At 54.9% G+C, this 26908-nt stretch overlaps 2 protein-coding genes across 11 annotated transcripts in view; both read left to right on the top strand.

Annotated features, from left to right (window-relative positions):
• PML (PML nuclear body scaffold) overlaps positions 1-2955 on the top strand; it is a 39443-nt gene extending 36488 nt beyond the window's left edge. For 5 of the 8 annotated variants that reach the window (XM_046008011.1, XM_046008010.1, XM_046008009.1 and 2 more), the window contains one exon: positions 402-2955. In XM_046008011.1, the coding sequence (XP_045863967.1) occupies positions 402-1189 (788 nt within the window). In that variant the 3' untranslated portion in view covers positions 1190-2955. The remainder of the gene's footprint in view (positions 1-401) is intronic. The other 3 variants (XM_046008022.1, XM_046008021.1, XM_046008018.1) reach the window with 2 other exon arrangements.
• An 11204-nt stretch (positions 2956-14159) lies between these two features.
• On the top strand, positions 14160-22470 carry ISLR2 (immunoglobulin superfamily containing leucine rich repeat 2). Of its 3 annotated transcripts, XM_046010364.1 has the most exons (4): positions 14160-14277; positions 14608-14704; positions 17204-17314; positions 18702-21111. In XM_046010364.1, the coding sequence occupies exon 4, from the start codon at positions 18723-18725 to the stop codon at positions 20967-20969; it is 2247 nt and encodes a 748-aa protein (XP_045866320.1). In that variant the 5' UTR covers positions 14160-14277; positions 14608-14704; positions 17204-17314; positions 18702-18722; the 3' UTR covers positions 20970-21111. The 3 variants fall into 3 exon arrangements, with proteins under 3 accessions (XP_045866320.1, XP_045866321.1, XP_045866323.1); XM_046010365.1 differs by lacking the exons at positions 14160-14277; positions 14608-14704 and adding an exon at positions 16462-16605; XM_046010367.1 differs by lacking the exons at positions 14160-14277; positions 14608-14704 and having other exon boundaries at positions 17071-17314; positions 18702-20128; positions 20628-22470.
• The last annotated feature ends 4438 nt before the right edge of the window (positions 22471-26908 follow it).

Genomic DNA, 26908 nt, shown 5'->3' with positions numbered 1-26908 from the left:
TGCTCAGTGACCGATGGGATTGGAGGCTGGGGCAGGGAGTGGAGGATACAGTGGAGACAAAGAGGGGCCCTGATGTTGGTGGGTGAGGGTAACCGAAGGCGGGTAGGAGGGACCTGGATCTAAACTGTTTGGCAATGTCTGGGGCAGGTGGCAAGGGCAAGGGGCCGCTGGACTCCCAGCAGGTGCGTGGCGGGTGTTTGGAGAGCAGCCAGCCCTCCCCTCTGACCCTTGTACCCATGAGAGCCAGGGCAGAGCTGTTCAGAGGCTGATGTCTGGTTCCCACCGGCAGGTCCCACGGTGGGGTCTCTGTGTGGCGGGACTGCAACCCCAGAGGTCCCCCTGCTCCCACCCTGTGTCCCCCACGCCTCTGGGACCTCACCCTGCCCTTCTCTCCTGCCCAGCCCAGAAGATTAGCCAGCTGGCAGCGGTGAACCGGGAGAGTGAGTTCCGCGTGCTCATCCAGCCTAAGTCCTTCTTCGGCACCAACTCCAAGGCCGTCTCCCTGGAGGTGGGGCTGCAACACTTCCTTGGTTTTCTGGGCTCCCTGAACCGCCCCATCCTGGCCTGCTACAAGCTGTGGGGACCCGGCCTCCCCAACCTCTTCCGGGTCCTGGAGGACATGAACAGGCTATGGGAGTTTGAGGAGGTCATCTCGGGTTTCCTGGCCGCACGGCCCCTCGTCCGGGAGCTGGTGCCCGGGGCCAGCAGCTTCAAGCTCAAGAGTCTGGCCGAGACCTACCTGGCGAGAAGCATGAGCGAGCGCAGTGCCCTGGCCGCCGTGCTGGCCCTGCGGGACCTGTTCCGGCTCCTCGACATCTTCCCAAGTCCCCAGCTAGCCCGGCACGTCTACTGCTTCAGCAGCCTGCAGTGCTTTGCGTCCCTGCAGCCTCTGGTGCAGGCAGCCATCCTATCCCGCGGCCAGGCCCGCCTCCTGGCCCTGCACAACGTGAGCTTCACCGAGCTGCTGGCCGTGCACCGCCGTGACCCCCAGCGGGGCCTGCACCAGTACAGCTGCTACCTGAGCCCGTCTGCTGCCTCGTCGCCCCCCACCCAGGGCACCAGCCCCCTGCAGGCCCTGGGCACCTACTTCAGAAACCTGTCCAAGGAGCCCAGCCCGGCCCGAGCAGAAGGCCTCACCGCCCCTGTCGCTGGCCACAGCTTGTCAGGGGGGGTGTGTCAGCAGAGCTGAGAGAAGGCCCAGACTGGCTCGGGATCTCTGGGGTTAGGGGCATGGGGTCCCTGAGCCAGCCCCCTTCCCCCGCCCCACTGCCCATCAGTGCATTGGTGGGTCCTGTTCCCTCGCACCCAGCTGTCCTTTGCTCTGAATCAGTTCTCTGGGACCAAATTACCCTTCTCTAAAAACCCCACAGAGAAGGTTCCCAATCCAAGCAAGTCCCAAGTCCTAACCCCCTGGGGGGCACCAGATCCCCTTTCAGGCTTTGGGAACACCGTGGGTTGGTTCCCTCGAGACCTGGCTCCTCTCCTCCAGGAGCCAAAACCAGGGAGTAAAGAAGGCCCAGCCTCTGGGCTGAGTAGCCCCCAGCGACCCAACCTGCTACTCCCATGAGTGTCCCTGCAGCCCCTCCCTGACCCCCGGTCGCTGCCCTAGGAGGCCTGCTGACAGGCCCCATAGATACTGCCCAAAACACCCCACAGGTACCCAAGTGCCTTTCAAACCAAGCCGCTGTCATGAGTTTGGGTTCTCCCACCCTTTGCCTATCTGAAGGCCAGCTCTCTGGTCACTTCTTTGGGACACAAATGCATTTCACCCCTCATGTCTGCAGAGACAGACGCTTCTGCCCCACACCTGTCCCTCTTCCAAGCTTGCCGCATTCCTTCTAGCCACGCAGACCTACCTCCTCACAGTCAGGTTTCACTCTTCTGTCCTCGAGCCACCAGCCCCTCTCAGCATGGCTTTCGCTCTCTCTGCGCTGCCGACCTCAGCCCCACCGATGACTGTCCTCTAACCCAGCACTGCCTGCTACATAGGGGCGCACAGCATTGGCGTCCCCTGAGAGCCTCTAGCCTAGACCTCTGGAATCAGCTTCTCTGAGGTGGGCCCTGCGGGCTGTCTTAGCATGTCTTCCAGATGATTCTGAAGCCCGCTAATACTTAGAACCAGTGCTCTGATAGACTGCTCCCCAAACGCGCAGCAGGCTGGAATGGCAGAACCAGTCCTGGTCCTGACTGGGCAAATGGAGGGTGACCTAGGAAAAGACCCCATTCTGCACTCCGGCATCCCCCCACCTGCTAAATGGGCTCCCATCCAGCTCTGCCATTCTGAGATTTTAGACAAGGACCGCAGCCACCAAGACAGTGGGCAGGACGGTTCTCAACTTAAACCCTAGTTCTCAGTCCTAAGCCAAGGCCCCCATCTTGTGGTCACATCAGAGGTCAGGAGCAGAACAGAGGCAGGTCAGGGCCTGCCCTCTGACCAGCAGAACCACTGCCCCCACACTGCTCCCCTCTCTTCCCTCTTCCTTGTCTCCTGCGACTGGGACACAGCCCAGGCCTCCAACATCCATTTCCTGAGCTTTCACAGGGATGAGGTCCGTGTGCCGACAGCTCAGCCCCCATCCAGCAGGTGCCCTGGAGATGCCCTGAAGGATTGCATGGGAACTCGCTACCACAGTGGGAGGGCCGGTTGACCAGTGAGCTCTGATGCATTTAAACTAGGATTCGCGTTCCAAGCAAGTGCTGGCCCAGAAGCTCCTGTGGGAGCAGGCTGGTGGGGCCACAGCCTGGCTGTAGTGACCATCTCGGCCACTTCAAGGCAGCACCTGGGCCACTGCTAAGATCCTCAGCCTTCAACCTTGCCCTGACCTGGGCAGCACCCACTGGCTTTCAGCTCTTACCGTGCTTGCTACCTGCAGAGTTCTTGGCCACAAGTTTTATAACAAAGGGCTGTTCTGCCCTCTCTCCATTTACACAGCCTCTAATAAAGATGTGAATGTTCAAAGTCTGATCCTCCAATCCAGTGCTGCTCAGCCCACTCCAGGAGCCACCGAGCAGCCTCTTGCCTGGGGAAGAGGGTACACTCCCGGACACAGGAGAACTGCCCTTTGTCGCATCCTTTCAGGACTCGGCAGAGCTGAGAGCCCCTAGTTGTTCAGTCCTGAGAGCCTCACAGATGTGAATTCCCCCTTCCAAAGGGGGAGACCCAGGGTGGGCCTGTCAAGGATCATCTCCCCAAAGAAGAGCCACATGGAGGGAAAGAAGCACTAGTTTCACGAATCACCCCCTAGAGGGCGTCTGGAGCCAGAGAGGGATGTCCCTAAGAACCTCACCTCTGCCCGGTGCTGGGTAATCTTGCATCCCTGTGTATGTCCCCAGAGTCAGAGACAGTAAAACCCCCAGCAAGGGGGAGGGGAGCCCAGGACATTAGCCATGTGTAATTAACTGTAATTAATGTGCCGCTGTCCAGGGTGTCACCAATGGAATCTAAGTTAGTATGCCTGGGGATTCCCACAGCACAGGCAGTGTGGGGGAAGTGGCCCTCGCCTGGCCTGAGTAAGCAGCCTGGTGATGTTGTTGGATTGGAGCCACCACCCCAACTCCAACTGCATGCCGCAGATACCCAAATTCTTCGGGGAATTTTCGTCTCTAAGAGCCAAATCCAAATGTGTCCTCTGTGCCTCAGAATGCTATCTCAGATTCACCCATGTCAGCTAACCATGAACTTGGCTGGGCTCAAAGTCAGGGCACTGAGTTTCAGTCCTCACGATACAGCCTCTGACTGGTCTGGTGTGTTAAGTTCACTGATTCACAGGCTCTGACTGTCAAATGGGATCACGTCGATCATTTTTCCCTCAGGCTTTTGCATGAACCAATGAAATAATGTGGAAATAGGTTTTTAATGTGTGAAGAACCACACAAATATAGGATCTTATTTCACAAACAACCAAGATGACAGTTTTATTTCTTCATAAGTCACAAGAAATTAATAGATCTTAGCTTTTGGCAAGAAATATACATGGGCTTGGCTTCGGGGAATAAAAAGCAAGATCTGTAGCAGAGCAGACAATTGTGGGAGTCCAAGGGAGTCAGGGAAGAGAGCAGGGGAGTTGACCTTGGAGTGGCTGAGAAGTGGGTGGTTCTGTGTCCCCAACACACCGAAATGGGGGGCTTCAGCCACGCATACCTGAAGCAGAGAGTCTTCTAGTGACAGCTCAGCTCAGCCCTGGCCAGCCCTGCTTGCTCTGGTGCCTCCTTCTGAGCCCCAGGGGCTCACATCCCCAGGAACGTTGCTCAGAAACCTGCTTTAATTCCAACCTTGCTCTTCCTTCTACCTGTACAACACCCAGCTGCTACCTGGTACCCCCTCCCCCATCTTTCCTCCTCCTCCAGTCCCCACAGACCCCATTTCATCCTTATTCCTACCCAGACTCGCCCTGACCGCTAGTCCCAACCCAGACAATTCTCCCTCTCTCAGGGTTTACCCTGCACCCTACAGCTCCCAGCAGGCCCAGCCCCTGATCCTGGATCCTCTGACTTCAGGTTTATGTCCACCCCACACGACACGTGTCCCCAAGCCCCTGTGCCTATCCACCCCGGAGGGAAGGGAGCCAAGCTGGAGCTGCTCTCGGACTCCGCCAGCAGGGGGCGCTGCAGCCCCGCGTGGCCGGGCCTTACGGCGACTGCTCCGCTTAGACGAGGTGTGGAGGTGCGTGAGGCTTAGGCTCCCACAACGCTCCATCTTTTCCCAAGAACCCCGCACGCTGCGGGTGGTATGGGAGGTAGCCTCAGGTAGATGGTGCGTGGAGAAGCAGTTCAAAAACATTAACCCTGTTTTGTTTATTTTAACATCTATCAGAAAAAAATATAGCCAGCTTATCAAAACGGTGATCTCTGGAATATAGTTGCTCAGAATGATGCTAAAGTGAAATTATTTAAAGGTCAAATTTAAGGATAAATATTAGGGGGGCGCCTGGGTGGCTCAGTGGGTTAAAGCCTCTGACTTCGGCTCAGGTCATGATCCCAGGGTCCTAGGATCGAGCCCCGCATTGGGCTCTCTGCTCCGTGGTGAGCCTGCTTCCCCCCCCCCCCCCCCCCCGGCCCTCTCTCTGACTGCCTCTCTGCCTGTTTGTGAGCTCTGTCTGTCAAATAAATAAATAAAATCTAAAAAAAAATTAGGTAACCACAAGCTGAGGAGGGTCACAGGTATAGCAAAACTTGTGGCTTCATGTGGGGAAATCCTGGGTTACCTACAAGTGGAATTAGGATGAGGCTTGGAGCTAAGGTCAGGGCCCAGGTTAGAACTAGTGTAAGGATGGCGTGGGGTTAGAGGTTGGGGTAAAGGGTGTCTGAGTGGCTCAATTGGTTAAGGGACTGCCTTCGGCTCAGGTTGTGATCCTGGAGTCCTGGAATGGAGCTCCGCTTTGGGCTCCCTGCTTGGTGGAGAGTCTGCTTCTCCCTCTGACCCTACTCCCCTCATGCTTGCTCTCTCTCTCAAGTAAATAAATAAAATCTTTAAAAAAAGAAGAAGAAGAAGAAGCTGGAGTAAAGCCTCGGGTTAGGATTGGGGCTATATTAAATTTAGGGGCACATTTGGTGATGAAGTTTAGCAACGGAGGTAAGAATCAAAAGGAACAGAATTAGAGTCACTCTAATTGCCTCCCTATGTCACTTTGGCAGCTGAAGAGTCCACGAAACTCTCATATGGCACCCTAAGTGTGGCCTGCCTCCCTCCCCAGCATCCCCTTCTAAAAGCACCTCACAGGGCCGCCTTGGTGGCTCAGTTGGTTAAGCGACTGCCTTCAGCTCAGGTCATACATAATCCCAGGGTCTCAGGATCGAGCCCTATGTCAGAGCCCCACCTCGGACCCCCACGTCTTAACCCCATGTCTGGCTACCTGCTCAGCAAGGGAGTCGGCTTCTCCCTCTTTCTCTGCCCAGCCCCCTATTCATGCTCTGTCTCTCAAATAAATAAATAAAATCTTTTAAAAAATTAAAATAAAATAAAAGCACACCGCAGAGGTTCCCCTTGAGTTCACCGAACCCCTGGGTGGAGAGGCACCACCATGGTCCAATCCCGGAGCCAGAGCCTCCAGCCGGGAGCTGACCCTGCCCCCAGCGGACACAATTGGAAGGTAACCGCGTGCTCCCAATGCTTTCTCAGCACAGGTAACCTCCTGCTGTCTCGCCAGCACCCCTCTACAGTTACGTCATCGCCTTCTTTCTGCAGAGGAACACAAGGTGGGGGTGGGGGGCGGGAAGGTCACGCACCTTGCTCAAGGTCATTGAACTTGTACGAGGCCAACTTGGGGTCAGCCCAGCAGGGCGCCTGTGTCTAGACTGGAGCCATCTGTGGCCCACAGCTGCCTGGTGCATTGCCTCTTTGAGGGGGGTGGGGGGAGAGGGGCGGGGGGGGGGTGGGGGTGGGAAGGAGAGGGGTGGGGCGGTTCTCTGCCCTCTCCTTCCCACACCCTCCTGGTCTGTTGGTCTCACAAGATGTGAAATTCAACCTTTAGAAAGCCAACATCTCCTTGAAAAAAAAAAATATATATTAAAAAGCAAGTCAAACTTGAAAAAAAAAAAAAAGAAAGCCAACATCTCAACATTCTGGTTCCAGCACTTGAATTTCTACTACTTCTATATTTTTTTCTTTTAGAGCAGTGCTTCTCAAACCTTTTTATTTTTATTACCCCCATAAGGAACCTCTTTAGACATATTTTTACCTAGTCACGCACCGTCCCTGTGAAATTTTAATACTACAGTTTCCCTATAGATTCCTTAGGATTCTCTACATACAAAATCAGGTCATCTGCAAATAGAGATCATTCTACTTTTTCCTTACACGCATGTACCGTTTATTTGTTTATATACCGTGGTCCTTTGGAGGGTCAGGAACCATTGACATATCTAAGGTTGTTAGTGGGACTCCCTTGAACCCATTTTCATCCTCTGTGGGGTAATATTTCCTCCACTGAGAATGCATGATTTAGGGTAAGGCCCCAGCCCCAGGTACAATGGGAAAGTGTCCTTGGGGGGGAGGGTATTAACCCCACCATGTGCCTTGGGTGGGAATGAGGTGGGAAGGGGCTGCAGGAAACCAGTAGGGAACACGAGCAGAGATCTGTAAGGACATACTTCCCTGGAGTAGCCTTGGTCCTGGGATGAGCCTAAGGCTTGGAGGAGATGAGGGCAGGCCCATCATTTAGTTTTGTATCCAAATCCAGATGTCAGTTCCAGATCTTTCAGACTTGATTAAAGCCAATGCCTGTGGTGATTCTGTTGGGAGAAGGGTCTAGGTTTCAATTGAGACGCCCCTTCTAAAAAAACAAAAAGCAAAAAACCCAAAACCAACAAAAAAAACCCCGAAGTTTGAAGTCTCTACCCACACTTACAAAACACATTTGCTGACAAGTGGAGGGCAAATTCCTTCATTCTTGGCTCAGGGAACTTCCTTAAACTCAGCCCTGAGGAATTCTTTAAAGACCCGCTGCCTGGACTGTACTAAAGTCAGTTTATAAATATAAATATCGCAAACTTAATAGCCAAGCAGATTACAAAAGCTAGCTCGCTAACCTCAGAAATTTTCCATGAAGCTAGCCAGCCCAACAAGCGTGAGAGGACATAACTGTGAAATCCCATGTCACCTGTCTGAGTGTCTGAAACTGTTGACCAGATTGAGTGCAGAGGGCCTGGGGATAGAATTTTCCCAAAAGACTCTCTCCTGGAGTTCTATAGCCATATGGCCCAGGCCTACACCAGAACAGACTGATTCTATAGTCAATCAGACCACCCAAGGAGGAGGCAGAGGGCAGGGGAGGCTGGGCCGGAGGTGGAGTCCTGGTTGAGTCTGTTTGGGAGCCAGGAAGGGTACCAGGTGGTTAGGACATGGGTTTTGGAAAGACCTGGTTCAGAATCCTACATGTGACCTTGGACAAGCTACTTAGTCTCTGGGGTCTCATATGCAAACTGGAAGTGATAATACATACTTCGGAAATGATGAGGACTAATGAGATAATATACATAAAGCCCTAAACTTTGTGAGTTGGCAACACTGAATGAAAAATAAGTCTATACTTCCAGTACCCTAGAGAAGACCCTGTGCCCACCGCCAGAAAGCCCTGTGGGCTTCCTCTGGTCATTGCCCTCCCCTTCTCCTCCCTTCCTCTTCCTCTCCCCTCTCTCTTTTTCCTCCCTCCCTTCCTCCCTACCTCTCCCCTGCTCCCTTCTCCTGCCCTCCCTCTCTCTCCTGCCCTCCCTGCTCCCCTCTCCTTCACTCCCCCCCCTTCTCTCCCTTTCTCCCTCTCCTAATTCGGACCCATTTAAGATCTGAGAGACCCTGCCCCAACTACTTCTCTCAGTACTTCTGTCCCCACCTCTCCAAGCCTCAACTGTCTCCTCTACCCCTGGGATACAGATCGACAACAATGATGACGAGGACAATGGGGTCACCGGCAGGCTGGTGGCTGGAGGGATTTACTGCCTTCCCTTCCCTCCTCAGCCCCCACCTGGTCACCAGACACAGGCTGGAGGGATTTACTGCCTTCCCTTCCCTCCTCAGCCCCCACCTGATCACCAGACACAGCCCTCTGCAGGAAGATCACTTTTTGCTGCACCAGCAGAGATGTGGGTCGGACAGAAGAGGTCCTGGGAAAAGCAAATAAATACATCAAGTTTCCAGCTGGGGCTGGAGATAAGGGCTCAGGGAGATGAGGCTGAGGCTTCACTGACTCGAAGGGAAAACCTATTTGGGGCACTTCAAAGAGGACTCTGTCAGGAACTAAGGGAGGGGGCTGTCCCTCCTGGGAAGTCGCTGCTCTGGAAGGATGCTTCCTCCTTTTAGATCAGTAGGGAAGGCCTGGGAGCAAGAATGTGACAGATCTAAGCTCCTGTCCCAGCTGAGACAGGAAGGTGGAGAGGTATGTCTAGCCCCATGGGACAGGAAGGGAAACTGAGGCCAGGAAGGGAGAGAGACTTTCCCAAAGCCTTTCAGATAGTCAGTGGAAAAGCAAGGTCAGCCCCTTGTTCCCTGGTTTCCTGTTCTGGACCTCCTTACATTGAATCGTACCTGGCTGTCTCCAAGACATGGCCATTAGAACTGGCCTCCCCTGGGTGCAGAAAGAGACCTGCCAAGACCCACCTGAGGGGGGGGACGTCCTTCCTCCTAATCTCTATCCCAGCCAGCTGCCTGCCAGGAGGTGCTGTCCCTCTCTGGGACATGCTGTCAGTAATTGGGACATGCTCTAGTCAAGGGCACAGCCTCAGTCTTTCCCAGACATGGTAGGGCTCTGCGTCGGGTGCCCAGGAGCCTTGGAGCAGGGTACAGGAGACCTGCATGGGGGCATGTTTCCCACCCAGAAACAGCCATCAGAGAGGCCACCTCTGCCTCAGAGTTCCAAAGACCTCCTAAGCAGCCTCCTAACCTCCTCTCTCTGAGGATACCTGAACTTTCTGGGTCAGCGAGGGCAGAGACAGAATCCACCTGGTTCACAGCTGCCCCCATGGCAAGCAGAGTGCCTGGCAACATGGGGGAGGCTGGATTCTGGCCGGTGGGATGAAGGACATAGCAGACCCATTTCTGCACATCCTTCCCTTGGCTTCCCAGGGCTTGGCTTCTGACAGCTCACATCTGTGGCTTTCTTCCTAGGCCTGCCCTTTGGCTACTGGAGCTGACTCCCCACAGGCACAGAGAGAAGGAAGTGCCTGGAAGTTTCCATCCCTGGAGGCATTCCCTAGCCAATGTTTGACTGCTGTGCATCTCTCTGAGGTGTGATTTATGCCTAGAACTCCCCGGGATCAGGCCTTGGTGGCGGAGACTTCCTGAAATCACACACTGGCTTGGCTTCTTCCCCTTCATCTCCCACTTCCCTTCTCGAGCCCTGCCAGTCTCTGCTAAGAAATTTCCTCAATCATGGCTTGTGCGTGAATCCCCATAGCAGCTCTGCTTCTAGGAAACTCTTTCCAGAAACAAAGGAAGAGCCTGTTGCCAGTGAGAGACTAAAGATAACCCGAAGGAAATTTAATTTATTCTGTGCTATCAAGTGCCCCATCCATGCTGGTCTGACTTTGGTGGGGACCATAGAGGAGAAGGCTCCAGGTGACCCTCCAGAAGCTTTCAGTCTGGAGGGTGAAGGAGGATCCCCCACGCCCTGGCCCCTGCCCTTGTGGTCCCTAATGGGTGCTCAGGAGGGGGTCTCAGAATAGGTGTTCACTATGACCTCTCTCCACTGATGGCCTCAGGCGATGGAGAACTGAGGGCCTCAGAGCAGAGAGGAGTGGCCAGAACTGAAGAAGAGTCCTGTCTTGCTTCTGCATGCCCCCACTGGTCAGGGAGCCCCTGGCAACCTTGGCATTTCTTCCTGGGCCTACACACCAGGCTTCTGAAATATTCAGTGATCAGATTTAATTTCTAATGATCACACACACACACACACACACACACACACACACACGCCCTGAACCCTACAATGTGAAGGGCCTTCAAGATGTAATTTGTAGCAAGAGGACTCTCCCTGCCCTCAGAACAATGCATAGCTATTTGGGGAGGGGGCAGTTAGCTCCTGGCCTTGGTGTGCTGATGACCTGGAAAGATGAGGCAGGTGCAGTACCATGGGAGAGAGAACAAAGAAATCGTCCAGGGACATGAGGAAGAAGGCAAGCAATGGTTCCCAGACCTTCCAAAGACCTCCTCCTGCAGGAAGCCAGAACTCAGCAGCACTGGATCCGAGCTCACCCAGCCCCCACCCTCCTAACTTTGCAAGCATGGAGACCTAGCAGGAGAGAGGACAGGAGTCACGTAAGGTCATGCAAGGAGTCTGTGGGAGCTTTGCACTGCCTCCATATTCTTCAGAAGACCTGGGGACAATTCTTCCTCCTGTCTTCCACCTCAACAGCAAAGGCCTGTCTTCCCTGCCATGGGACTGGGCAACGTACTCAGGATGTGAAGTCATGTAGGAACATCTCTGAGTTCATAAACGTCTCCTGTTCATAAATATCCAACTGAAGACTCAAGCTTCCACGGCTCCCAAAATAGCTTTGGATCCCAGCACAGGCATTTCCAAGAACAAATTTTTATCGTTTCAAGAATTCTGTGAAAGCAAAGAATTCTCTAGCTTGTATGGATCCTTACCCCAGAGAGCTCCCTATATCCTGGTCACACACTGCACCCTGATCCTAGCCACAGACGTTGGACGTAGACTGGTCTGATGTCCCGATAAGGTGTCTCTTCCGATTTACCGTCTAACATGGTGTCCAATACAGTTGATTACAGTTACGGTCAGTTTCATTTCAATTCATTTTGACACAATAGTAGATTACTCTCTCATGCCACCCCTCCCCCCAGCGCTTTTCTTTAAAGGGGATTTCTTGCCTGTAGATAATCTTGGGATTGACTCTTCAACATCCATTTCAGGGCTAGATGATCACTCTCAGCCAATCAATTCAATCCCCTTGACCACTGATTGGCTCAGAGATGAGAAGTCCTAAGCCAATAGGTGTCCATAAGACCTAAGGAGAGGTTATGGCTTCTAGAAAGGGAATCCAGTCTCTCTGTTCCACTACGAGTCTGTTACCACCAAGCATGTCACCCCAACTGCTGCTGAAGCCTTCCAGTGCATCAAGGGACATGAGTCTCCGGCAGAAGCCCCATTAGGGGTGGCAGAGGAGAGAGAGTCTGGGCCTGCTGATATCACTGGGCCACTGAACCAAACAGGCCTGAAGCCAGCTCTGCTTCTTCCCTGCAAGATGATACCCACAGAGTTTAAAACACTTCATGATGGGAAGTTTGTTATCTGCAGATTGAAACCCTCCTTCACCTGGCTGCACCCTACTATGAAGGGGCTGGTGGCCCCACTTCCCACTCTGGGGAGACCCAGCCTTGCCTGGGCCAGGCAGAACAGCTAAGCACATTGCCCCTCACCCATGGGAGTGTTGCCTCTTCGAGGCAGGGGTTCCCCATCTTCAGCAAGACAAGCACAGACCCAGATAATTACATGAAATGCCACTGGAAGAGCTGTCGTTAATTTTGATGGCAATAAAGGGCCTTGCCAGCACGTTAAGCTAATTTCCTGAAAGCACTAGGAGGAAGGTTGTGGACTGGATCCCAGATTATTAATAATGTCGAGCTTCATTTGAACCATTTAGGAAATTCCTCCCAGTTGCCTCCAGCAAACTGCCACCAGTTGCTACTTCCCTCTGAAATCAACAGCCTTCCCATATGCAAATGTGGATTTTTTGTTGTTGTTGTTTTTCCCTGGAAAATAATTAAAGTCACAGTGCCCAATAAATACTTAAACAGATTGTGGTTTTAATTAAAAACCTTCCACCAGGGCTGCAGCTGCAGGTCTCTCTTTCCAAAAAGGCACACTGGTGACAGCTACAAGCGTGAGAATCTGAGTTTCAGTATCTGAGACTAGAGATCTTTAACAATCTATCGATCGATCGATAGTAATAGTAATTCTGATTGTTGCCTATGCCATGGAGGGTGGGGCAGGGAGGGAGTAAGGAGAGACGTGGGGTCAGGGCCAAGGTCCTTCTCCCTGTGGGGAAGGCAGGACACAAGGAACATCTCATCATAGCTGTACCCAACTCTAGAAGGTAATAATAATAGCTAATTCTGGTTGTTGTTAAAAAAAATAATTCCTTTCTGAGCACTAAGTGCCAAGTACTGGGTGCCTTGTATGCATTAACTCACTGAATCCTCACAGCAACCTGATAAAATAGAGATTCTTATTTATGATCTTTTTCTCCCTGAGGAACAGAGAGGTTAAGTAACTTGGCCAAGGTCACACAGCTAGCACCTGGTGGAGTCTGATGCTAAAACCCTTCCTCCTACACACTCCATTGAATGTGTACAAGGGGAGGGAGAGATGGACGGGTTAGGGTGGGGGTACTATCATAAACTGGCACTGGCTTCCCAGAAGGGTGAGCTTTCTGCTGGAAATTAGAAAAGAAAGCTGCTTCTTAGGGAGAGAGGTGGGAATACTATGAAGGTGTGTTGGTAGGCGGGGGACAAAGTGCAGAGCTGCAAGGTGGGAGCCCTGAGCGTTATGGAGATCTTGCGGGAGTGCAGCTGCGGGATGGATGTCTTGAGCCTGCTGCCAACCATCAAGAATTTGACGCCCATCTAATGACTTTCCGAGGCCCTTCCCACATCCCTGATATCACTCGCGTGCCAGTCGCCAACGGAATCGTTCGCACAATGTTATATGTTGGGAACTTTTCATTAAAGCATCTATGACTTCCGATCTCGCAGGGTTTTTTTTTTCCCCCACCTTAGAGCCAACAGATTTTCTTTTTCAAGATCTCGACATTTTAGGTTCCTGACAAAGTCAGAAGACTTAAGGGCTGTGTTCTAGAACCCTCCCACAGGTCTCAAAGAGAAAGCGCTCACCCCGCCCGGGATGCGTGGGTGGGGGATTGTTGGTGAGGAAGGCACACAGGAAGGTTTCCTCCCAGGAGGGTCTATTCGTTCAGCCGGCATTCTGGGGGTGCCTATTGTGCCCTTGGTGCAGGGAACACAACGGGGTGCGAAGCGGGGGCTGTGGCGGTGTTGGGCAGAGGAGAGGAAGTTGCAGACTGGGTGGGCGTGAGAAGGAAAGGTTCTGTGCCTTAGGTAAGCGGCCCCCAGCCTGCTGGACCTCGGAGCAGGGACAGCACAGGGCTTAGGGCGGCGCTCCAGCCTCCCGATACCATTGCCCCAGCCTCTGCGCCCAACAAGCGGTGTCCAGCAGGGGGCGCTCACGAACCAGGCCTTGGACCGAAACCTTGAGTCCACACAGCCGCGGGAACGACTGCGAGGGTCCACTGGGTTTCCACCCGCCCCACCCTCCAGACCGTTCGGGTCGGAGAAGTCGAAGTTAGAAGTCAGTCCACAAAAATCTGCCCGGAGCCACAGCCCTCGGCTCCTGCGTCTGTCTAAGTTCTGGACCCCAGTCTGGTCAAAAAGCCTGAGTCCGGATTCCCCAGATTCCGATTCTGGGACACCCCCTCCTCCCTCCAACTCTGGCGGCTTAGAACCTTGAATCTCTTTTCTTCCCTCACCTACGTCCACGCACCTGATTAGGTGCCTGTTTCTTTAACGATCAAAGACGTGGGCGGTGGCGGGGGTGGTGTGTTCGCTCTCGGCTCCCCAGCCCCTTAGTAACTGTACCGTTATTAACATTATAGACATCAGACCTGCTCCTGCGCGCCCTGGCGGCGCGGGGCGAAACGTGCGGTGCTCTCCCAGCTGAGCCCAGAGGCTGATCCTGGAGTCGTGGCTCCCATCCCAGGCCTCGGCGGACTCTGCCAGGGCAGGCACTGGGCGCTCCGGGGTCGAAGGCGGGGGTAAGGGTTGTCTTCCTCCCCACCCCCCGGGGCCGGCTGGGGAACAAAAGCGCTTGCTGGAGAGTGGGCGGGTGTCGCAGGGACCCCTGGGAGTCTGAGCTCTTGTCTGGGTGGCCACCACATCCTTAGCCGCCTTCCTGGCCCGGGGAGCCCTGTGTCCCTGTCGGATTCCCCTGGCTTCTGCATCCCCGGCAAGTAAGCCTAGGAAAAGGGGTCTTACTTGGCCCGCGGGCCCGGGAGGTTCCCGGGACGCTGGCGGGGCGGGTCCCTGCGGGCCTGGGAAGCTCTCTGCAGAGAATGAGCGAGCCCATTCTCCCTGCTCCTCCCCAGCCTCTGTCTTCTAGTACATCAGCGCTTCCAAGTTGTCCCTCGCCCGCCTGCCTACCTTTCCGCCTCCACGACGACGGCAAAAAGAACCAGAAAAGAGGTGAAAACTGGGTGGAAGGTCCACAAGCTGTGCGCCTCCCCGCCGGAGCCTCGGTCCCAGCCTCTCTGGCCGGCGCCCCTCCCCCGCGCCCAGGGAAGTCTCCAGGACCGACGACCCGGGACCTGACTGTCCATCCTTGCAACTGGTCCTTCACCTCCCAGACCCCTCTTCCAGGACCGAGACTCGCAGAAACGCCCCCCACCCAGCGTTCTCAATACGCACACACACCCCCGCCCCCCGCCCTTGTCCCGCGGACAAAGAGGCTGTACCAGACCCGCCAACCGCGCCACTCCCTGGCCTAGGTAGCAGACTAAGGAGCTGCTTGCGCTGTCCCACTGCAAAGTCCAGGTGCTCTTAGCATTCCACCCTCCTTGAAGACACCATCCCTCTCAGGGCGTCCCTGTGCCTCCTCCCCCAGGTCGTCTGTGGGGACCACAGACCCAGGCAGGTGGAGTGAAGTTCTGGGTTCTCAATTCTGGTCCGCAGGAGTGGGAGAGAGGGAGGGATGCAGAGCGTGCGAGCGCAGGTCGGTTCATATTTAATTTACAAAAGATCCTCGGAATGAGTCGGATAGTCTCTTCAGCTTCAGCGCTCCCCGGCCGTCTCTCTTCCCCACTTCCCCAGCTCATTAAAATGCTCAACACTCAAATCGGAAGATTGATCTCCTCAGAGGCCCCAAACCCGGGACATCGACCCACCAGCCAGAGAACCACCCGGCCCCGGGTGAGGGCTTGGGGGCTGCGCGTGCCCCGAGAGAGCTCTATGTCTACGGAAAGGACGGGGAAGGGCGGAGGCTCTCAGGGAGGAGGGGGTCTCCTGGAGCCAGTATCCCCTTCTGGATTCTGGCCGGCAACTCTGTCTCTGGGGCTGCAATGGGCAGTGAAGGAGAGTTTTAGCCAAATGCCTCGACATTCCTGTGCCTCCACCTCCTCGTCGCTTAAAGAAATGTCGGGGTTTCGCCAGAGACAGGGAGCGGGAGTCGGGAACAGCGAGTATTCGAATCTGCCGAGGCCGGCTGTTGTGTAAGGGTGTGAGACATGCTGGCGGTGGCGGGCCGCGGAGGCTCTGGGGGCTAAGTGTGTGGGGTTGATGGTGTGTTTGCTGGTGAGGCTGTGAAGACGTTGGCGAGGGAGGGACAGTGAGAGAGATGCTCCGGCCTTAAGTTCCCAGCCCACACTGCTCTGGAGGAGCTGACGTTTTGTAACCATCCCTGTGCTGTTGTCTGCCGCAGCCCCGGGGCCCCATTTTCCCGGAGCTGGCAAGACCCGAGGGTGAGGCACTTGGGTGCGCCCAGGCTGGCCCACTGGGGAGCGCACCCACCGCACCTGGGAAGGCGCACAGGCGGCAGGGCTTCAAGCGCTTGTTTAGCTACAAAACAAAAACAAAAAACAAAAAACGAGACTTAAAAGAGTATGGCTTAAGAAGCTGGCCAGGGCGGCGGTGGGCTGGGGTCCAGGCGTTTCTTCCCGGGGCGCCTCGCGGGGTCGTGCGCTTTCCTCTCTTCCCGTTGGACTGGTGGGGGGCGGGGGAGACCATCTACCCAGATCCAAGCAAAAATAGCAGGAAGGGTGAGACGCTCTGCTAACACTATCAATTATGCATCGTGTTGAACGTGGCTTCGGGGAGGAGGCTGGTAGTGGGGAGGGGGGTGAGGGAAGGAAGGGTCCGCGGGAGCCCGGCTGCGCACAGCGCAGCAGGTCCTACTTCAGGTCTGTCGGTGCCACAGCCGGCATTTGCAAAAAGAGTTTAAAGGCAAAGACACACACCCCCCTTCAGTCGTGCGCCTTGCCTTCCCCCAAATTCCTCAAAGATGGTTTGTCTCACGTGTTGCGGGGCGTAAAAGCGGCTCTCATTCAATTAGCAGCGAAGCTCCCCGGCCCTGGCGGGACCCGCGCGTGAGGGTGAGTGAGCGTGAAAGTGTGTGCGTGCAGGAGGGAGAGAATGGTGAGTGTCCCGAGTGAAGGTGTGCCTTTGAAAATGTGTGTGAATGTCAGGAGGCCTCAACACATTGACTCGGTTATTATTACATGATGATGGATAATTCTACCATGTGAAGGTCGAGTGTGCGGACGGTGTGAAGGTCTGTGTGTGTCTGTATCAATGTGTTTGAACATTGTGGGGGGAGGATGGCGATGTAATTAGGCATAGTGACAACGTCTGCAGATGTGTAAATGCGGAGGGACGTGGGGGTATGGGTGTACGTTGAACTGGGAAGAGTCCAGATGAGGGCGGTGAGTGTGGGGGGTGCCCCTTGAGCCCAACGTGTCTCAGCCTCAGGGAGAGCCTCTACGGCTTTAACAAATGTGGATGATGCGGGAGGTGGGAGAGGCTGTGCGCGTCCCTGCCGCGCCGGGAGCGCGCGCGGACTCTCTTTAGTCTGCAGCCAGCCAGACGTGGGGGGAACAGACGCTGAAGGAAAAGCTGAAGCGGGACTTCAGGGCTAGGGAGGTCCCCATACTTACCTGTCCCTTTCTCTGCCCCTCCCTGTCTTTTCCACAGCCAGCAACAGATGTGGAAAGCGCCCTTGGGCAGTGTCCTGGCTCGGAGACCTCAAGTCTGGAGAAGGGGCTGCAGACCGAAGGCAGTGCGTGGAGAGTCAGCGAGCAGCGGGTAAGCTGCGGGACCGCCCCACAACCTCAACCCAGGTTTGGGTAGTCCCACCTGGGGTACCGTAAACCGCTGGTGCTATGGAGGGGGGGACACGGAAGGGTGGGGAGGGGCCCTCCCCCGGGAGCAAGGGCTGCGTGAGGGAACCCAGTTCCCAAAGATGGGCTTGTGGGAGGGGCTCTGCCCAACCTGCAGGGAGTTCTAGGTGGGAGCGGGAAGTCTCCGCGAAAGCGCGAAAGCGCGTTTGTGTGGCTGGGTATAAGGTTTTAGGGGGAGGTGGGGGGGGGCGGGGTTGAAGTGTGCTAGGCTTCGTGGAGCTGTAGAAAAGGGACAGAATCCTGCACAATGACCTCTCCATTGGGGACCCCTATACCCTCTGGGAGCTGCCTGGGCTCCTCCGTGATGGGAGGGGGGAATCTTTGAATCTTTAGTGACATCCTCCTCAATGTTCCAGGTCCATGCATGGGGAAGGACCTCCTTCCTCAGACAGAAGTTGATACAGCAACCTTGGTTCTCCCCTCGAGGGAGTTGCAGCCCAGGGCAGGCTGCTTCAGTATGGGGGGAGGGGTGGCTGGGATCCTATTGCCGCCGGTCCCACCTCCCTCCCACCTCAAGTTCTCTAGCCGCTGGGATTTCAGTCTCAGTGGAGGGCTATTGTGCATGCGCAAGCTAACGCCTGTGTTGCCTGTGTGCGGGTGGGTTCGTGTGAGGACTTGTGTCCTTGTGTCTGTCAGCTCACACAATGAACAGGAAAGCACCTCAGTGGAGAACCCTGTCCGGATGCTAGGTTCAGCTGAAAGAACAATGAGGTCTCCAGGGTATAGTGTGTCCATGTCTGGGTGTCGTTGTGTTTGTGTGCTAGAAAATGTGCTGTGAACCTCTAAACCCCTGCAGAAGTTGCAAGTTTGATGGTGGTGCCCAGGCTGTGTTTGTGTTGTTGTGTGAATGCATGGGCGTGAGTGCGAATGCGGTGAGTGGGACAAAGAGCTTGAGGAAAGACAACAGGCCACAGACAGAAATACTTTTTCTGTGTACCCTTGTCACGGAGTTAAACGAAGGCTTAGAAACACACCTGTGGGTCAGGGTAGAGCCCAGAGCAGACAGGTGAGCGGCTGAGTCTCTGGAATGCCAGACTGAATGGGTAGGTGGGGGTGGGGGGTAGGGGTCGAGGCACAAGTCCGCTAGAAAAAGGAAGTCAGGGCCCCGAGAGAGAGCATGCATTGAATCCTGAGACTTTTATTGCGCCCCACTCGTGTCCAAGAGAGACTCTTGGGCACAGAGAAGAAGGTTCCTGGGGACAGGGTCTGCCCCTGACGGGTTTGCGGAGGCAGATCTTAATAGGGAGAGGGAGGCTGGATCTCATAAGTCGCCTTCTCCCCTCTTTCCCCAGCTTCCATCCGCAGTATCCGCGATGGTACCCTTGCGGGCTCTGTGGCTGGCCTGGGCTCTGCTAGGAGTGGCCGGAGCGTGCCCAGAGCCGTGCGCCTGCGTGGACAAGTACGCGCACCAGTTCGCCGACTGCGCCTACAAGGAGTTGCGCGAGGTGCCGGAAGGACTGCCGGCCAACGTGACCACGCTGAGTCTGTCGGCCAACAAGATCACCGTGCTGCGGCGCGGGGCCTTCGCCGACGTCACGCAGGTCACGTCGTTGTGGCTAGCGCATAATGAGGTGCGCACGGTGGAGCCCGGCGCCCTGGCAGTGCTGAGCCAGCTCAAGAACCTCGACCTAAGCCACAACCTCATATCGAGCTTCCCGTGGAGCGACCTTCGTAACCTGAGTGCGCTGCAGCTGCTTAAAATGAACCACAATCGTTTGGGCTCGCTGCCCCGGGATGCGCTCGGTGCGCTGCCCGACCTGCGCTCCCTGCGCATCAACAACAACCGGCTGCGAACCCTGGCTCCTGGCACCTTTGACGCGTTAAGTGCACTGTCCCATCTGCAACTCTATCACAACCCCTTCCACTGCGGTTGCAGCCTTGTGTGGCTGCAGGCCTGGGCCGCAAGCACCAGGGTCTCCTTACCGGAGCCCGACTCCATTGCGTGCGCCTCGCCTCCCGCGCTGCAGGGGGTGCCGGTGCACCGCCTGCCTGCCCTGTCCTGTGTACCACCCAGCGTGCGTCTGAGTGCTGAGCCCCCGCCCGAGGCCCCGGGCAGCCCCTTGCCCGCCGGCCTGGCGCTCATGCTACACTGCGTCGCGGAAGGACACCCCACACCCCGCCTGCAATGGCAACTTCAGATCCCGGGTGGCACCATAGTTTTAGAGCCTCCCGTCCTGAGCGGGGAGGACAACGCAGATGGGGCCGATGACGGGGAGGAGGAAGGAGATGGGGACGGGCCCACGCAGACGGAGGCCCCAACCCCGACTCCAGCACCCGCTTGGCCCGCGCCCCCAGCCAACCCACGTTTCCTGGCCCTCACAAACGGTTCCCTGTTGGTGCCCCTCCTGAGTGCCAAGGAAGCAGGCGTCTACACCTGCCGAGCCCACAATGAGCTGGGTGCCAACTCCACCTCACTACGCGTGGCAGTGGCGGCTGCTGGGCCCCCAAAGCACGCTCCTGGCGCCGGGGGAGACTCTGAAGGGCAGGCCCCTACTTCTGAACGCAAGTCCATAGCCAAAGGCCGGGGCAACAGCGTTCTACCCTCCAAGCCCGAGGGCAAGATCAAAGGCCAAGGCCTGGCCCGGGTTAGCCTCCTCGGGGAAACGGAGGCGGGGCCGGAGCAGCAGGAGGAGGAGGCAGGTGAGGGAGAGGAAGCAGAAGACCAGATCTCTGTGGATCCGGCGGAGGAGCAACGCTGTGGCCACGGGGACCCCTCGCGGTACGTGTCCAATCACGCATTCAACCAGAGCGCAGAGCTCAAGCAGCACGTCTTTGAGCTGGGTGTCATCGCGCTGGACGTGGCGGAGCGCGAGGCTCGCGTGCAGCTGACGCCGCTGGCGGCCCGCTGGGGATCTGGGCCCGGCGGGGCTGGGGCAACCGGGAGGCCCGGGAGGCGGCCGCTGCGCCTGCTCTACCTGTGCCCAGCGGGGGGTGGCGCAGCAGTGCAGTGGTCGCGCGTGGAGGAGGGCGTCAACGCCTATTGGTTCCGCGGCCTGCGGCCTGGTACTAACTACTCAGTGTGTTTGGCGCTAGCCGGGGAGGCTTGCCACGTGCAAGTGGTGTTTGCCACCAAGAAGGAATTGCCCTCGCTGCTGGTTATCGTGGCGGTGAGCGTATTCCTCCTGGTGCTGGCCACCGTGCCCCTGCTGGGTGCCGCCTGCTGCCATCTTTTGGCCAAACACCCCGGTAAGCCCTATCGTCTTATACTGCGGCCACAGGCCCCTGACCCCATGGAGAAACGCATCGCCGCCGATTTTGACCCGCGTGCCTCCTACCTCGAGTCCGAGAAAAGCTACCCGGCAGGCGGCGAGGCAGACGTCGTGGAGCCAGAAGAGGCTCCCGGGGAGGGCCTCGACGAAGACGCGGAGCAAGGGGACCCAGGTGGGGACCTGCAGAGGGAGGAGAGTCTGGTGGCCTGCTCTTTGGCGGAGTCCCAGTCCAAGGCCAACCAAGAGGAGTTCGAGGCGGGCTCTGAGTACAGTGATCGGCTGCCCCTGGGCGCTGAGGCAGTCAACATCGCCCAGGAAATTAATGGCAATTACAGGCAGACGGCAGGCTGAACCCCCAGCCCCACCAGCCTGCCCATTCCCATCCCCCACCTTGGGTGCCTGGGAGAAGAAGCCTCGGGCTGGCAGGTTGTACGCCCACCACCCCACCCGCAACCTTCGCCTACTCCGCCCCTTTACCAGCCCCGACCTTCATTACTGGGGACTTGGAGAGGGGAGTGGGATGACTGCACCAGTTCCCAGCCACCCATTATCACCACTGTCCTTGAGGGCTCAATTCCCCTCCCCGGCAAGCACAGTTACTCGCTCTCCTCTCTCCCTGTAATGCACCACCCGCTGACCGGGAAGCGGAATCCACGCCTCTCCATTCCCACCCTAATTGTTATCTGCAATATCTAATCTGCAGCCTGTCCCACGGTAGGCTCTGGAACCAGAGGAAACAGAGGAGACCACGGAAATATCTGGTGGTAATGCTGTGGCGTGGGGTCAGTCCGGGATCCGCAGCAGATGTCCCTTGCGTGGAGCGCTGTAGGGTCCCACCTGGACCCCTACTCCAACATTTCTGGGATGCAGGTCCCAGAAGCCAGAAATCCGTGGCAACTCCCTAGTTTTAGTTTTAAAGCCCCCTTGCGACTGGGAAACAAACCCTTCTGTCCCCCCACCCGCAATCCGCTTCTAATCAGCTGGAGCCAAGCCCGGTGCCTGGGGCGCCTTTCAGCTCCGCGCTCCGATTTTCATATTTTCGTGTTTTGTTTTGTTTGTTTTTCCTTCCAAAGACAGCGACGCTCCGGGTCCGGTGCTAACACCCCCTTCCCAGCCTCTGGGAAAATTGGATGTGTGTGAGGGAGTAGAGCAGGGAATCCGTTTTCTCTCTCCGGCTCTCCTAACTTAAAGCGCCGAGGAATCATGCTCCCTTTTAACGCAGAGAGCGTGGGCTTGGTCCTGCGTGAATTTCGCTGTGGGTGACTTGGGGTTTCTGGAGTTCAAGCACTCCACAGCTGGGGTTCCGCTGCTGCACGTGGCCCAGACCTCCGGTGGAGGTGCGCTGGGGGCAAAGGAAGCCAACTGCGGTCTCCCCGGGCCGGGTTTCGCGCAAGGGCTTGCGCCCTGGTTCGCACAAAGCCTGCGCGTGACGGTGCCTCGGGATCCGGATGGAGAAAAGCCCCTGGGTCCTCGCGTCTTCCCGCCCCGCCCTTCCTTCCATGAGAACAGTTATTTGCCAGGCGTGTAGTCCTAGACGAGCGTGCTCTGTAGGAGAAGTCTGTGTTCTGTAAAGTGTGACCGTGTAGTGTAGGGGGGCGGGCGGGCAGGCAGGTGGGCGGGGAGGGAGGGGGCGGGAGGGTGGACGCGGCGCGGCGACTGGGGCGGGGTCCTTTTTTTATTCTTGAAGGTAAACGTCGGGATTGGGATGGGGGTGGATTCGGCTGTCGGGACCTGCCAGTCCGCGAAGTGCAGCACAAGTGCGGCCCGGGGCGGAGTAGCTCCTCCTCCCCGGAGCCCGCGCCCTTTTCTAAAGGCATCTGTATGTAAACAGTCAATAAAACAATCGATTTGATCTGGGCTTGGTGACTCTTTGTGCGCGGGGGGGGGGGGGGGGGGGGGGAGACAGAGGAAGGAAGCCTGGGGGATGCTGGAGGAAACCGCAGAAGGAGGGAGCCCCCAGGATTCTCCCATTGGGATCCTTTGTGTGAGTTCGTGTTGCTTGGACTGTCCTGTGATTTTGCCAGGTGTTTACACCCGGCACCCGGCACCCGCTCCTTCTTAGTGCCTCCAACTCCGGGCTGCCGGGGGCGAAACCACGTGGCTTTGAGGAGGCTGGAAATGAGTGGGAGGGGCTTCAGGGAGGGTGGGGTGGTCCCTGCAGACTGAAATGCAGTTCAGGGGTGCGTGTGTGGGGGGGGGGGTTGCGCCTGAGTGTGTTGTGTAGCTGCCAAATACTCCTTGGGTTGACATAGTCGCTATGATGGTGTGTGTGTGTGTGTGTGTGTGTGTGTGTGTGTGTGTGTGTAGACTGCCTCATTTCTGTTTCAACTCCAGTCCCTCTGTTCTCTGAGAAGCCAGTGGGGGAATTCACAGGGGCATGTGCGCATGCCCAAGCGTGTGCCTCTGTGTGTGTATGTGTGTGTGTGTGTGTGTGTGTGTGTGTGTGTGTTTATGTTTGGGGGGTGCTCAGTGAATGATGGACAACTGACAAGGTCTGTGAGTCTCTTGGGGTGAGTGGAGGTGAGTAGAATCTGGTTGACTGAATCGTCCTAGAAGTGAGGCTTCTTGTGTTGAGGAGAACAGGCAAAAGAAATGGCAGGAGCCAGTGGTCTTGACCTGACTCTGGTGCTTGGGTTGGGCTGGTTATGTGTTCCAGCTGAATCCCCCTGCAGAATAGGAAGTGGCTGGGAAGGGAGGTGTAAGAGGAAAGGCATAAAAATAGGGGAGCAAATCGAGATTTCATCCCTACTCTCCAGCTTCCAGTTTCTTCTTCCTCACCCTGACAGTGAGTATCAAGACTTCCTAATTGGACCAGTGCAGGCTGGGGACTGGGCCCATGTCCAAACACCCAGCCTCCTATCCTAGCCTGTCTCCTGGCAAAGACCGGGATTCTTCAAAGCTGGGATTCTTCCCAGGGCTGGAGCCTCGGTTCCCTGCTCAGACCAGCAAACCTGTGTCAGAGAACAAGTCCCTTCTGAGAGTCACAGCTCCATTTTGCCCCTGCAGCTCACCTCACTGTTGGGGACACAGCTCAGAAATATAATCTTGTATTGTAAGAGCTTTGTTTTGCTTGAAAATGCTGCCTTTGAGCAGGGGGCAGGGACTGGCTCAGTTTTTGTAGCTGGTTCAGGAATCCACCCACATGATTGCATTGGGCAGAGGCCTGGCTGGGCGGGTGAGTGCTTAGCAGTTTGGGCCTAACCCAGTTCTCTGGTCATGGGTATAGAGGGAGAGGGGAATGAAGGGATCCTTCCTGTCCTCCCTAAGGATTAGGGGTTTGCTGGAGACCCCCTAGATCCCTGAGTGCCCCAGACGGATAGGCAGAGTTCTGAGAGTTCTTCCCCTCCTTTGTCCTGGGCCAGCCTTCCTAATGGATGGACACCCATGGCTGAGCTAGCCTAGTGCTATCAGGGCAAAGCCAGGCCCAAAGGCTCAGCTCCCAGGATGGGACTAGGCGGGTGCTGGAAGTGGAGGATCAGGGTGCCATGACACCCTGTTGACTGTCCACTGGGATACCAGTCCCCTCTGGCCCTTACCAGCTTCTGTGCAAAAGGATGATTGGCACGTACACAGAATGTTCTCCAGCCTCTGGCCTTCCTTGCTATCTCTTTTTAAATTTTATTCTTTCATTTCCTCCCCTTCTCTCCTCTTTTCTTTTTCTTTCTGCATCTACCTTATTTCTTCGTTGAAGAATCTCTTAAAGGCCCAGGGTTGGAAGGAACCCTGAAGCCTTGCCCAGCGGAGACGTCATTCCTTCCTCAGGTGTTTTAGGAGCTCCATCATGCCTACCCAGTGCTGGGTGTGGTGTCTATATGGGGTGTTTGTCCAGATCAGATGAGGGTCCTCAAACATGGGGTGACGATTGGGTGGAAGCCAGTGGCAGGGTGGGAGGGGAAAGAATTCACCTGAGGCAGAACAAAGGAGACAGAAGCTTATTGAATCTACCCAAGGGAGCAGGGGGTGGGCCCCAGAGGAGCAGCTGTCTGCAACTGAGGCAGTGGGTGGGGGCTGTTTTTTAAGAGGGGGAAGGTGAGCAGGTATGGTAACTGTGGAATTTGCCTTTTTGGTAACTGGGCCTGGTTGTAAGCTGCCCATTGTTCAGTGAGGGCCTCTGGATATTTTGAGGTTGGTCCCCTGTATTCAGCCAGGGCGTCTCTGTGGGCCCTTTCTACATTCCATTGTTTAAGGCTATTTTCCTGCACAATGAGGAGCTCACTCTTGCTCTGTCCCCCCAAGTAACAGAGGGTTGAGCGGTATAAAGCTCAAATCTCCGTGAGATCCCGCAGAGGTCTGCTGATGTGTACCACCTCCATCCCTCACTCCAAAGCTGTAAAGCTTTCCATTCAATGCAGATTTTTTTTTTTCCTGTCTTCAGGTCCTGTGCCAGCTTAGCTCTCTCTCTTGTGTATTTTGTCGTAAAACTTAGCTGGATGCGGCAAAGGAATGGAATCGAGTGGGTTAGGAGTTCGTGTGTGTGTGTGTGTGTGTGTGTGTGTGTGTGTGTGTGTGTGTGTTGTAAGCGCCTATTGAGGGGACCTGGAAAATGCTCAGAGAATGCAATATGACAGCGGTAGCCTTGGAACTCAGAGCAATTTATCAGGAGCAGTAATTCTCTGAGCTACAGAAACCAGATGCCCAGGATGTGGCCTTGAATCAGATTGGAAACCTGTCTGCAGGAAGGTGATTTGAAAGGAGTCCCCCCCCTGCCCCCCCTCCCCCCCAAGTGTCTCCTAAAGATCAGCAGGAATGAGAACCATCATGAAGATCATTAGGGAAAGTCCATTAACACAAAAGGACAAAGGGATACAGGGCTTCTTTGAGAAAGAAGCATCTGGAACAGACACACCCCCACACACCCCCAACACCCCTCCCCCCCCCCACCAGCCACCCCGTGTTCCCGATCTTGTATTTGGAAGGCAGCCCTCCACCCATGACACTGGAATAACAGCCATAAGTAAAGCTAACATTTCTAAAGATTACTCAAGTCAGTAAATGTTTGGACAGTTAATCCCCGGAGGTGAGGCTAATCTTGATTTTCCCTCCTTGATCTCAGGGCAGAACATTTTGGTAGGGAAAGGAAAGGGGATGGCGTCTTGCTACAAGGGTCTTGCCCCAGATTCGTTCATATCAGAGCCCCAGTTATGGTATTCTCCACGGGGAAAGAAAGATCCTCTGCCCAACAGAGACATCATCCGCAGAGAAAGAATGATGATGTCTGAGAAACTGAGCGAGAGAAACTGGAGGACCTTTACCTTTCAGGGATGAGGTGCATTTTCTACCGAAAAAGCCAACCTCAGGGACCAGGACCTAAGAAAGGCCCCAAGTAGAGCACCCTAAATTATGAAATCTGACCTAACAAATACCTTTACTTGTAAATTGCCAACATGAAGATATTGACAAGAGCAATTCTGTTGGAGGATTGGGGACAGGGCAAGCAGACCCATTTCAGCTGTGATGTGTCAATTAATTGATTGCGTTTGTAACACACCTACCTACACATCTATGTTCAATGACAAGATTTTTTGCCTTAGGACTCGGTAGAGAATTACGCACTGAAAATGGAAGGTCTGCTGTGACTGGCATATAAAAGAGATTGAATTAGAAAATGTCTTGCAGTATTAGCATTTAATTCTAAATATGGCCAGTTTTCCTAATGAGACTTGATATAGATTTTTTTAAAAAGCCATCCAGAGACACCATGATGGGCAGAAAATAAAACCAACTCATTGGGTTAAATCACTTGGAAAGACTTTGTACCGTTCTTGGTTGAGCAAGTAATTTAGGTAATTTGAAGATGATATGATTTTTTAAATTGTGCTAATTGCTCATGCTTTGTCTGGACATGTGAATGTAAGTTTAATAATTAAGTTTTGGTCCACGTGGAATAAGGAAAACAAATGTTTATATTTTTATCAACTGTTTATGGCTTAAACATGTCCCCTTGTGTATTAAGAGTTAATTTGGTTTTAGTAAATTAGATGCACTTTCTCTTAGGAACACTCTAGCAAACCAGTCCTTAAATTGAGTCTAAAAGCCATTCAAGGCGTCCAGCCATTTGAGAGAAAAACTGCCACAATCATAAACATCAGAGAGGAACTTCGTAAGAATTGATCAGTGTTTAAATAGGGAAAGAATGGGAGTGGAGAATTAATTATCAATGCTTTTTTTTAGTAAAAGTGACTTTTGTGTATTTAGACAGACTAAAAATGTTAATGGTCACCTAGTAAATATAAACAATGAGTAATTAAAATTAATTAAGTTAAAATGACTTATTAATAACATTTATTGAA

This window comes from Meles meles, chromosome 6, assembly GCF_922984935.1.
Source record: "Meles meles chromosome 6, mMelMel3.1 paternal haplotype, whole genome shotgun sequence".
NCBI lineage: Eukaryota > Metazoa > Chordata > Mammalia > Carnivora > Mustelidae > Meles > Meles meles.
The sequence above is the reverse complement of the archived record's forward strand: the minus strand, read 5'-3'. Positions and strand labels throughout refer to the sequence as shown.